Source organism: Pongo abelii, chromosome 13 (genome assembly GCF_028885655.2).
Source record: "Pongo abelii isolate AG06213 chromosome 13, NHGRI_mPonAbe1-v2.0_pri, whole genome shotgun sequence".
Taxonomy (NCBI): Eukaryota; Metazoa; Chordata; class Mammalia; order Primates; family Hominidae; genus Pongo; species Pongo abelii.
This window is the reverse complement of record NC_071998.2, coordinates 52,033,002-52,045,690: the sequence shown is the minus strand read 5'-3', so window position 1 is coordinate 52,045,690 and position 12,689 is coordinate 52,033,002. Positions and strand designations below refer to the sequence as shown.

At 37.1% G+C, this 12,689-nt stretch overlaps 1 protein-coding gene across 2 annotated transcripts in view; it reads left to right on the top strand.

The window, feature by feature from the left end:
• The window catches only part of UHRF2 (ubiquitin like with PHD and ring finger domains 2), a 94,448-nt gene extending 82,131 nt beyond the window's left edge, over nt 1–12,317 (top strand). For both annotated transcript variants that reach the window (XM_054546682.2, XM_054546683.2), the window contains exons 11-16: nt 2,462–2,624; nt 3,288–3,428; nt 5,103–5,199; nt 5,821–5,978; nt 9,855–9,953; nt 11,297–12,317. In XM_054546682.2, coding sequence (XP_054402657.1) covers nt 2,462–2,624; nt 3,288–3,428; nt 5,103–5,199; nt 5,821–5,978; nt 9,855–9,953; nt 11,297–11,443 — 805 coding nt within the window. In that variant the 3' untranslated portion in view covers nt 11,444–12,317. The remainder of the gene's footprint in view (nt 1–2,461; nt 2,625–3,287; nt 3,429–5,102; nt 5,200–5,820; nt 5,979–9,854; nt 9,954–11,296) is intronic.
• The last annotated feature ends 372 nt before the right edge of the window (nt 12,318–12,689 follow it).

Here is a 12,689-nt window from a genome sequence, read left to right as displayed (position 1 = left end):
TGAGTGTTTTTCACTTAAAGTCTAAATCACTCAGTTTTAAGTAGTGTCCCCTTAATTTCTGATTACTGTGTGATGTAAAGAATATACCAGTATGATTTCAAGACTTTCATGTGTATCAATTTACATAGAATCTCTGTTTTTATGTGTTCTATATTGTTTCTGACAGTAGGATTATTTTTACTGAACCAGCAGAGGAGACAGGTCAGATTTGCTGGTGAAAACATTCTTGAGACAGGAGCTTAGCTATTCTTTTCTAGCAAGAAAGCAGTCCTTCAAGAAGAATGTCTTAAAATAAATATTTTGATGTGTTTTTGTCAATGAAAATGTATCTCAAATTTGCAAAAGGACTCTTTCAAGTTGTCAAATCTGAAAATTATTTTTCCTTTAATAATCGATAATTTTGCTTGAAAGGAACTTCCTTCATAACTACCCACCATTGTAATGTACATGTTAGATTCCTTTCACACTTCTGGACAATCTGATAAGTACCGCTACAGTCTCATTAGAAAATAATTGACAAGCAGTAAACATGTTTGCTATAAAGAGGAGATAGTGAAAAATGAAATATCAACTGAAAACAATTTAGGATTGAATTATCAGAGAGACTTTAACATCCCGTCTGTCAGTTTATACGTTAAGTTGTGAATACGCCTTGTGATTGTAAAAGTGCTTGGGCAAAGGTACCTGTATGTTTAACAAACGTGAAAACTGAGGTGAAAGGCCCTTTGCTCTGACCCATAGTATACTCTTTCCCCAGTAGTGTATGGTTGAATTCATTTTTGCTTCTTTGCTAAGAGGTAGTTCGACACCTTCTTGGTTCTGAGTTTATTCCTATTTCTTCCCAGCTCTTCCAACTTTAAGAAACTGAAGAGGGCAGCAAAGTAACCTGGCCATCTTTTAACAGGGCAGTCAGAGGCACCTGACTGGTTGAGTGGCAGTTAGATTAATGGAGGAGCTTTGTTGCTGTATTGCCTAGTTTCATCCTCTTGGACTCTTTTCATGTACTTGAATAGCCTAATTATCTGAAGCCAGAAGTGAGTTGACAGTGCCAGTTAGTGGTGGCAGTAATTATGACTGAAGGTATCTGAGCATTAAAGCATTCCATTCAGTGACATGAAGGTAAAGTTACCCTAGCTCTTCAGATAAAATAGGTGTAATATCTCAATAGGTATTCTGTAAGTAAGACCTAATACTAGCCCCAGAGTTGATGGCTGTGTTTTTTTCTACCTCCCAGCATTTTAATGCATCTTCCTTTTAGATTTAAAAAAAAAGGTAACTTGGGAAGCTTCAACTCTTTGACCACAGCTATATAAGTTATTTTTTAAAACAAAATACTTTCAAGTTTATTTACTCACTAAAAATATAACTATGGTCAAGACATTTCTTTTCAATAGGTTAGTCATATTCTTGAAGTCTATTTTTTTTTAACTTGAGCCTGCATAAAAAGAATCAAACCCTGAAGAAGTATTTTATGTCATATCTGCTTTTACCAGATTGGGTATAGTTCTGTTTTTTGTTTGTTTTTTAAACCTTAAGTGTTCTCAGTGTTTTATTTTCACTTAAGATGTAGGTGTTCTAGAGGAAAATGCTAATTGTAAACTGATTTTAAAATTGTTATTTTAAAATAGTAAAAATAATTTAAGTACAGATTTTGGTACAACTAGGTTCTCCCAAGAATAAGGTCTTCTAACATCTAATAAGCTCATTGATTTACTACTATTAGGTGAATGCATATACTAAGTAAGTTCCAGCTAAGTCAGGTACTACTCCCAATTCAGTGTTCCTCTTTGACCATGCATTAATGCATCATCAGTAAAATGTAGTGATCTCAAGCAGCCAGAAGTCTTCATTGTCATTAGCACAGGCATTTGGATGCTTCAGGCTTATTGAAATTTATCTTTTTATGGAGACCTTTAAAGAATATTCTCATACACCACTTATTCTTAATATCTTTTAAACTTTAAGGATTCTCTATTGTCTGGAATGTGGAAAGTAGACCTGGGAAGGTCATTTGTACCTTGCTGACAAATTTATATTTTTGGATTTCTTTCTACATTATTCCAGCAATTCACCTCACACCCTTACCAAAGATCACTATTGCAACAATCATTTGCTTTAGTTTTCCAACGTTCTCCCTTCCCCCAACAAACGTTATTTAAAGAAAAATTCCATGTATTTCTAGTTGTTTTCTATTATACGTGGCACAGATGTTATTACTTTCAGAAGAACCCTACAGGCTATCTGAGAACCAATCCCCTGGCTTGGGGGTGACATCAGAAAACTGATTTGTCTTCTCTGCTGGTGGGGGAAAGCATAATCCTATTATCTGGAATAATATGGAAAGAATCATAGAATCTTAACCATCAGGTAAGGTATAATTCACCTTTTAATTGAGCTAATGACTCGATTGTGTACTTGAAGAAAAATTACGTGGTATAAAGACTTTTTTGTTGTTTTTTAGGGCATTGGCCCTAAACTGTGATGCTCCATTGGATGATAAAATTGGAGCAGAGTCTCGGAATTGGAGAGCTGGTAAGCCAGTCAGAGTGATACGCAGTTTTAAAGGGAGGAAGATCAGCAAATATGCTCCTGAAGAAGGCAACAGATATGATGGCATTTATAAGGTGCTCTATCTGGCATGACATCTTGTTTGTCATTCTTCCTGGGCTTTCAAGGCAGGGTTGTTGCAAGGAACTACTGTGGGTGGGCTCGAGGAAACAGTAGCCATCTTATATTGCTACTTTTTCTGGAAATTGAACAGATGCATAAAGCAAACTCTTAACTTCAGCACTTTACTTGTAAGGTTTATTTCGAGTTCCTAGGGGCAGAGTTGGGTTAAGATTTTTTTTTTTTTTTTAATGTAAGTGTATGTTCTCTATAATAAAGCCGTTTAAGTAACTGGCTGTTGTATAACTTGATTTTTATATATCTTTTTGAATTATTTTAGTTGTAATAGATTTTCAAAGCAGAGCACATCATAGTAATCGATTTGCATTCTTTGTTTAAAAGAGGCATTTGCTGCCATCTTTATGATACAAAATTCTATTAATTAGCATAATCTTGTTACTCTATTAAATTTATAGCAGTCTGTCCTCATATGGGAAGTCTATAATAGGAATTAAGGTCAAAACTGTTTTAGTGAATATTCTTGACTTACTGTCCTTACAGCAAAGCAGAATATTCAGAAGTTGCATTTAGTTCTGGCAAAGATTGTTTTGGTACCACTAATGTGATGAATAAGTCAAAAACTTTAAATCTCAAACTGGCTCTGAAATATTGTGATTTAGGTGGTGAAATACTGGCCAGAGATTTCATCAAGCCATGGATTCTTGGTTTGGCGCTATCTTTTAAGAAGAGATGATGTTGAACCTGCTCCTTGGACCTCTGAAGGAATAGAACGGTCAAGGAGATTATGTTTACGTTTACAGGTTAGATTACATTCGTCTAGGCTTCCTGTGTGTTCATAAAAATATACACCTCTTCTATCTACATCCCTTAACACTGGATATAACCCACAGCAATTGACTGGGGGACTATAAGGGGTGAGGAATAAGATCGTGCAAATCGACAGAGGAAAAGGAGAGAAAAGGTAGTATCCTAGATGTCAGACTGCCCTGGGACCAAGGGTTGTGCTTGGGAAAAGCTGGACTTGTTAAATGAAAGTAAAATATTTCCAAATCAATTTGGAAATGACTTGAAGTGTGAGGGAAAGGGATTCATAAAATTTAGGTATAGGAGGCCCTGGAAAAGGACACTTATCCTAGAGGGCACAGGGGGTGTCTCTCTGGTAAGGGAAGGGTGGGGAGGTAGCTTTATAAGAGTGGTCTGCCTTCTCCCTTTCTCACTTTTCCTCACCCCTTTTCTCTCTTCTCCCGCAAAGCTGCTTCCCTGCCCTGCCACCACCTTTAGTGCTTTGTCTTTTTTCCCCTTTGCCCATGCTCAGCTGTTAACCCATAAAGACTTCGTTGATTTTGTGTGCATAGTGGATGGTATGGCTGCATTAATCCCTTCACTGCCTGTATACCCTAGAATTTGTCCCTGACACTGACTTCAGAGCATGGTTTGAGTTCATCTCCCATCATTCCCCATTGTTGTGCTTCCCGTAAAAACTGCCAGCTTTATCATTTCCCCTGGCTCTGCCCACACTGCATGTGTAGGGGCTGAACTATGGGCAAGTGTCTGACCACCCAGGCAGGTGAGTGTGTGTCTTCTAATGCAAGTCTGTTTCTGTTTTTGTTGTCTTTTTAAACTCATAGAATTGATTGTTGAAAATAAGACCATCAGCTGCTAAAACAACTACTAAAATAATTCTTTTTAATATAAAAACAACTTTGTCACATTCACTTTCAGAAGATTTTTCAGATTTCCCTGTTGAGAGCATTGTTCTAGATAGGTTGTATTTGAAACTGTGAGCAGAAGCATGTGAGCCCATCTGCTATGATGAGTAATAGTCATTGAGGCCCGAAACATATAGTGCTTTAAGCATGACTGTTATTACAAAGCATGCTCCTCCCACCCCACCCACCCCCTCAAAGAAGGTAGCCATTGAAACATAAGGATGATAGATAGAATGTATTACTTCAAATCTAGCTCTTAGCTGGTGGAGGATTTAGTAATTTAGTTGCTTTAGGTCTTCTAAAAGCTCCTCCCCCTAACTTTAGGAGATGAGAAGTTTGACCCTTAATGTTTTTGATATTTTTTTAGACCAACTCCACAATTTACTGTGATCCAATCTATTTGCTTTCTGTCTGTTGTGTTCTATGATTGGTTCTCATTTACCTTCATTTCTGTATTCTACTTTCCTTAAACTTTAAGGAAATCTAATCACAACTCCTGAAGACTTATCTTTCTTAGATCTGAAACTTAAGATCAATGTATTATAAAATGGAATCTCTTAGCAGTCACAGCTACATAAATTGGGATTTTAATAGTTGTCTGTGCTTTGAATTCTTTTCCTTTAAATGTCTATTTCTTTTATGTAAAGTTTTTTAGTTTGGGGAAAGTGTAGTCTTCCCCTCCCTTTTAATTTCTCACCAGGATCTAAACCCCCCTTGTCTGTGAAGCTTAAATCTGCATTGTACTCTCCCTCCTCCCCCAATCAGTATCCAGCAGGTTACCCTTCAGATAAAGAAGGGAAGAAGACTAAAGGACAGTCAAAGAAGCAGCCCAGTGGAACCACAAAAAGGCCAATTTCAGATGGTAGGTAATGATTGCAAAATATAAATAATAATAACATACTTTTTTTTTTTTTGAGACAGGGTCTCACTCTTGTCACCTGGGCTGGAGTGCAGTGGAAAGATCTTGGCTTACTGTAGCCTTGACCTCCTGGGCTCAAGTGATCCACCTACCTCAACCTCCGAAGTAGCCCACGGCTGTACACCACCACACCTGGCTAATTTTTGTATTTTTTGTAAAGATGGGGTTTCTCCATGTTGCCCAAGCTGGTCTTGAACTCCTGGGCTGAAGGGATCCTCCCGCCTCAGCCTCCTAAAGTGCTGGGATTACAGGCAGAAGCCACTGCATCCAGCCAACATACTTTTTAATAAAGAGAAATATTAAGAAAATAAATTGAGAGACTTACAAGAAATGAAAGCAAAGGATTTGGCTGGGGGGGCATGGTGGAAGATGGATCTTTTGTTTAATAGTGTCAGAACCAAATAGCAGGAAATAACAGTATCCTAAATTTTAGGGGAAATTAGATGCTGTTTTATGTTGGTTATCTTTCTGCTAAACATTACTTGTGCCAGTTAACTCTTTTGTTTCATAGTTCTGCTTAGAACCACTTGTAAGTCTGCTGATACATTTTTAAAATAAATCTAGATGGCTGTCCAAGCGCCTCCAAAGTATACAAAGCATCAGATTCAGCAGAAGCAATTGAGGCTTTTCAACTAACTCCTCAACAGCAACATCTCATCAGAGAAGATTGTCAGAACCAGAAGCTGTGGGATGAAGTGCTTGCACATCTTGTGGAAGGACCAGTATGTGAAGATTTTTTTAAATAATAACATTCTGATATTAACAAATGATAAATAATTGTCTCATGAAGTATGTTTTTCACACATCAGTCAAAACTTCATACTTCTACCTGGTTTTCTAATTCAGTGCCACTACCTTTAAGAAATAATCTGAGGCAACACATATACATGCGCCTGAATTTACTTTAAACCTCTTAGATGCTGGATTTTGACTTCTCTATGCCCAAAGTTACTTTACTTTGAGGTACTGTTCCTCAGAAGAATTTTCAGTTGCGAAACATGGTCAGTTTAATCTAAAAATCACCACGAAAGTTTTTGTTACAGTTGAAAGTTACCTAACAGCATAAGTCTTAAGCAGTTCAGCACAATTTTCGAAACCTACATGTTAAACTAAGTGGTAAAATTAACCAGATTATCTATTAAGTATTTTATGTTTTTAAATTTTCATTTTTTCTTAATCACGTAATTTTAAAGTAAAAAGGAATCACATAGTTAATTAATGTGTGGGCTTTGTGTTAAGCTGTGTTTTGCAAGCAAGCCTTTCTTATCAAATCCCTAAAGTTGGAGTCTTCAAATATGAACTGTCTCTTCATTCTTTTCTCACTTATTGTATCTTTAATTTTACTTATAAATTTGAATCTTCTATTAAATATTGACCCCTTGTCATTTATAATACAATTACTTTTCTGTTTTCTTTCTCTCCAAAGTGTTGATGTGCCCTTATATCTGTATGTCTTTTCTATCTAGACTTAAAGCAGCAACACAAAAACTCTAGTTTCCTTTGTGAGAGATAGTCATTATTATTAAGGAAGAATTTTTTAAATGTGATTTTTAAACTTTTAGAAATGCTGAAATTTATCAAATATTTGGATTTATATTGGAATTGTTACTTCCTTTGTTTATAAATGTGATACATTGAGTTATCTTTGGCAAAATGAGGCTTACATGTTTAGAGGACAGGGGAAAGTGATTACACTTTGAGAAGTGTTTACTTGTATTTTAGACAAGATACCCAGGCATAAGGAGAGTCTGACTTTGTTAGGTCACACTCATTTTCACTTATAGGAAATTAAGATACAGAAAGCAGTTGTTAATCAGCCTAATTATTCTCTTATTGGGAAAGATAGGGCTTGTTAGTGATAACTGAGGTGAGTTTCCACTGTAGGTGGGAAAGAAGTAATTACAGATGGAGGAAAAAGCCACCTGAGTGATGTGAAAGTTGTCTTCCCTATGGGTAATATCCCACTGGGACAGAATCTGACCTTCCTAGGTCATATTATTGTGACCTTGCTGCTAGTGATTACTCTGGATGTTATGTACTATTGCCCTGGACAAGTTTCATGCCCATTCTCTTCAGATAGGCCAGGAAGACATTTATTAAGCCAGAAAAAAACAGGTGTTAGCCAACAGTGACTTTAAATAAATAAATATGTGTATATGTATTTATGTCCAAACTCCTTCCAAAGGCCCGGTGATCAGCAGCCCTACCTACATCTGTAGTCTCCTCTTAAACTAGTATTCTTGTGCCCAGATTGCTTGACTGCAGTGGTCACTGTTTTATTTAAACACACTCGACGTCTTGATACCCCTGGGCCTATACATATGTACTGTTCCTCTGACTGGAATTCTCTTTTCATGTGTCTCACTCTTTCATATGCTTTAAGTCTGTATAAATAGATTCCTCAGAGAGATCTTCCCAAACTACCCTTTCTAAAATAGCAACTCTTTAAAATTTAGTTTAAAAAATCCAAACAGATGGGGTTACTGTGTTGCCCAGACTGATCTCGAACACCTGGCCTCAGGCAAGCCTCCCGCTTCAGCCTCCTAAGTAGCTGGGTTTATAGGCATGAGTCACTTTGCTCTGTTTCATCAGTTATTACTATCTGAAACTGTTTTTTGTTTGTTTATTCTCCTGTAGGAACGTAAGTTCCAGGAGAGCACAGACTGCCTTTTTATTACCACTGTAGATGAGTGCCTAGCACAGTGTAGCTACCTGTAACTCAAAATACCTGTATTAGATATACCCATATTATAGGAACTATGGAAGTACCAGGTTAAATATTGGTCATTAACAAAGGAGTTTGTTAGGGAGAGAGTACCTGTTATAAAGTTTTCAGCATCTCCCCATAATTGCCATATTTTAAAAATGTGTTTATAATACTTTGTCTGTAATGCATTTGACTTTAATGATTCATGTTCATAAATCAGTTAATATGAGACATCTTTTGAAATGTGACATTCGATTTTTAAATTTGAAACTTGTAAGGTTTTTTTGTTTCTTTGTTTGTTTTTGAGGCGGAATTGTGGTCTGTCTCCCAGGCTGGAGTACAGTAGCATGATCTCAGCTCACTGCAACCTCCACCTCCTGGGTTCAAGTGATTCTCCTGCCTCAGCCTCCCAAGTAGCTGGGATTGCAGGCACCTGCCACCACGCCCAACTAATTTCTTGTATTTTTTTCTAGAGACGGGTTTGGCCATGTTGGCCAGGTTGGTCTAGCACTCCTAACCTCAAATGATCCACCCGTCTCCACCCGTCTCAGCCTCCCAAAGTACTGGGATTATATGCGTGAACCACCATGCTTGGCCTTACTTTTTCTATTAATATAAAAAATAAATATGAAATGCACTCCCTTACTACCTAAAATAACTGAAGGGTTATCTTTATGACTATTTAGAAAAAAACTAGTTTTCCTTCTAGCTTAAGAAAAAAAACAGCCAAGATTAAATGGAGCCAGTAATGGCTTTTGAAGAATACAGGGTATCCATTTGATCATGTTTACATTAGGTGGCTCTACTTTTTATAATTTCGTCCTACTGTAAGTAAACATTAGCATCAGGAAGGTATGGGATTTTAGGATTGAGGTAAAATATCACAGAATAATCCTAGGAAAATAAATGTTTTGTTTATGGTATTAGATACTACAGAGTATTGAGTATTGTTTCCTAGTGTTTTTTTTTTTAAGCTCCTAAAGACAAATATTCAAGTTTTATAACAGCAGAAGATTGAATAGATAATACATGTTCATACACTGGAGTACTGTGCAAAACAGCTTTTTGAAAAAAGGCAGTCAGTATGTAATGATCTTGAGACAAGTTGCCCATGATTTTTTTATTTTTTAAGTGAAAAATAGTTTATCCCTGGAATGTGACATTTAGGGGGACATTGACTTTTTACCATCATATATTGACTTTGCAACTTTTCCTACCCAATACTGTGATTTAAAACTGATTTAAAACTAATGTGTATGGAATGGGGTTTCTTTATATAAGTTTGCTCTTCTCAGGTAGTTACAATCAAGACTACTTGATTTTTTTAAATAGAAGACTTTTTTTTTTTTTTTTTTTTTTTTTAAGACGGAGTCTCGCTCTGTCGCCCAGGCTGGAGTGCAGTGGCGCCATCTTGGTTCACGCCATTCTCCTGCCTCAGCCTCCCCAGCAGCTGGGACTACAGGCGCACGCTGCCACGCCCGGCTAATTTTTTGTATTTTTAGTAGAGACGGGGTTTCACTGTGTTAGCCAGGATGGTGTCGATCTCCTGACCTTGTGATCCGTCTGCCTCGGCCTCCCAAAGTGCTGAGATTACAGGCGTGAGCCACCGCGCCCGGCCTCTAAATAGAAGACATTAAATGTGACTGAAACATTTTTATTGCTAAATAATGGATGGATATATTTTGGGATACATGGTGAAATTTTGATATGTTCATATAACATGTAATAAATCAGGATAATTGGAATGTTCATCACTATAAACAGGTATCTTTTATGCTGGGAACATTTGAATTATTCTCTACTAGCTGTTTTGAAATATACAATAGATGAATTTTATTAGCATATTATGAACTGCTAACTTTTCTTTCCTTATCTTTGGATACTGTTCTAGAATTTTCTGAAAAAATTGGAACAATCTTTTATGTGCGTTTGCTGTCAGGAGCTAGTTTACCAGCCTGTGACAACTGAGTGCTTTCACAATGTCTGTAAAGTAAGTAGAATTCCTACCTCACTTTCCCTGTTAGGCATGAAAGCACACTAATCTCTATACCTGTTTTTAGCATGCTAAGAAGCATTTTCCATGAAGCAGGATAGTTGTGGAACCTTCTAGTTAAGAAGCATTTAGTTACGTCTTGGTGGTAAATGCATGTTTTAATTAGATAGTAATAATAATTCAAATAGGTGTTGTTTGAGGTATCGTATTATGTTTGGAATTTTGAGGAGGGGCTGAAATGGGAAAGAAGGTAAGAGGTCATTGCTCTTGTCTGTAATAGCTTATATGTTTTATATATTATAGTACAAACTGGAATGTTTAGTTAATAAATAATATAAAACAGTTTATATCTAGCATCATGCCCAGATGAATTGAATATTGTGTTTTCAGCGTGGTGTAAAAGGAAAGTTTGTGTTTTATAGTCAAGCCAAGGTTTGAATCTTGCTCTACCCAGTGGTGATTATGTGCCCTAACTTCAGAACTTCAGTTTCTTTTATAAAATGGAAACAAATCTACATATGAGTTTGTGCCTGATCTTGAGTTAACTGTATATTTAATGTATTTAGTACTGCTAAATATATATATATATGCGTGTGTGTGTGTATATATATATATATTTTTTTTTTTGACGGAATCTCGCTCTGTCATTCAGGGTAGAGTGTACTGGTGCGATCTGGGCTCACTGTAACCCCTGCCTCCCCAGCTCAAGCAAGTCTCCTGTCTCAGCCTGCAGAGTAGCTGGGAGTACAAGCTCGCACCACCCTGCCCAGCTAATTGTTGTATTTTTTAGTAGAGACAGGGTTTCACCATGTTGGCCAGGTTAGTCTTGAACTCCTGACCTAAGGTGATCCACCTGCCTCAGCCTCCCAGAGTGCTGGGATAACAGGCATGAGCCACCATGCCTGGCTGCTAAGTATATTTTTGGAAGACTCACCATATGTTAAGTGATTTGGTAAATTATAAAATTCATTTCTAAGCAAGGGAATCCTGATTTTTTTTTCCCCTCTAGGGCTGTTTAGAAAGGACAGGGTTAAAATCTAACCCAAAAGTTTAGGCTAGTGGCAACCATATGTAATCTCTAACTCCATCATTTTAGTAGATGAGGAAACTGATGCACAAATTACATAACTAATTTACCTGAAGGCTCCCAATATCTGCCAGAGATGAAACTAAAGCCATGACTGCAGCCTTTTCCATAGTGCAGATTCAAGCCTTTATGTTTGTTCATTCTGTACATTTCTCTCATTACCAGTTTCTGGTTCCTATTTAAAAGCATAAGTTGCTGAGTACTTACATGCTTTATGCTCAGATTAAATCGGATGTTTTTGTTTTTACCATAGGATTGCCTACAGCGCTCCTTTAAGGCACAGGTTTTCTCCTGCCCTGCTTGCCGGCATGATCTTGGCCAGAATTACATCATGATTCCCAATGAGATTCTGCAGACTCTACTTGACCTTTTCTTCCCTGGCTACAGCAAAGGACGATGATCTGCCTGCTTTCACTGTGTTGTTCATGGTGGCTTTTTGGACAATAAAGAATCTAAAATGGGTGGGGAGGGTGGAAGAAATGGTGGACTGTATCTCTCACGTTCTGAAGCAGCTAATCCTCTTTCCCACATAGCCATCATCTTGTGTGTGTAGTAAGAGGCCCATTTCTCAACTGTCTTTTAAATATCTCAAGGTAGTTCCTATAACAACTAGTTTTAATGAGTAAAAAGTCAAAGCCTCAGCTCTAGTTGATATCCAAGTTATGATTTATTTTGCAACTACCTCAGGACAGAAAAGATTTATGGGGATTTTAAAAATCATTGAATAACTAGTTAAATGAAATTTTAGCTACACACTGCCTCCCAAATATTAGTTGTGCCTGGTTCTTGTAATTTGATTTTACAGAAAAGGAAATGACACTTGAGATCCTTGGAATGAACACAGCTTCTAAAGTGTGCATATACTTTTTTAACGTCTCTTCTTCCATTACAATGTGTGTTTTGCAAGGACAGGTTCATTTTTTTAGCCCACTTTGTGAACTCCATTGTGCTTTTTTCTGGTGTTTTATGCAAGTTGACTACTAATGACTAATGAGAACAATAATGAATGCATTGTTGCTGCATTAGTGTAATGTGGTGTGGTTTTGCACTTAAAAGAGGTATTCATATGCTCTAGTTGTAAATGTTCATGAAAATCCACTTCTGTACTAGTCGAACTGCTTTTAGTGTCTCACCAGTGGTTTTACATCTGCAGAGTTTTCAGGGCTGTGCTAACCTTTGAGAGGATTTGAAATTGCTTCATATTGTGATCCTAAATTTTATATTCACTATATTCCCTAAAGTATACCTTAATAAATATTTTATGATCAGAAAAACAGCTCATTTTGCTTTACTTTTTTACACTTGTCTGGCTTATGTTATCAGTTTTTTAAAGGATCCTATATTTCTGGAGTTTTTCATTGTGCATCACTATTGAAACATTTTTTTTTTACTTTGCACTGGTAATGAGAACCAGAATGAAATCTTAAGCACTCAGAACAAATTTCTTCCTCAGTTTTTTTTTGTTTGTTTGGTTAGTTTTTTGAGACGGAGTCTTCGCTCTGTTGCGCAGGCTGGAGTGCAGTGGCACAATCTCGGCTCACTGCAAGCTCCGTCTCCTGGGATCACGCCATTCTCCCACCTCAGCCTCCCGAGTAACTGGGACTACAGGTGCCTGCCACCACGCCCAGCTAATTTTGTTTCTGTAT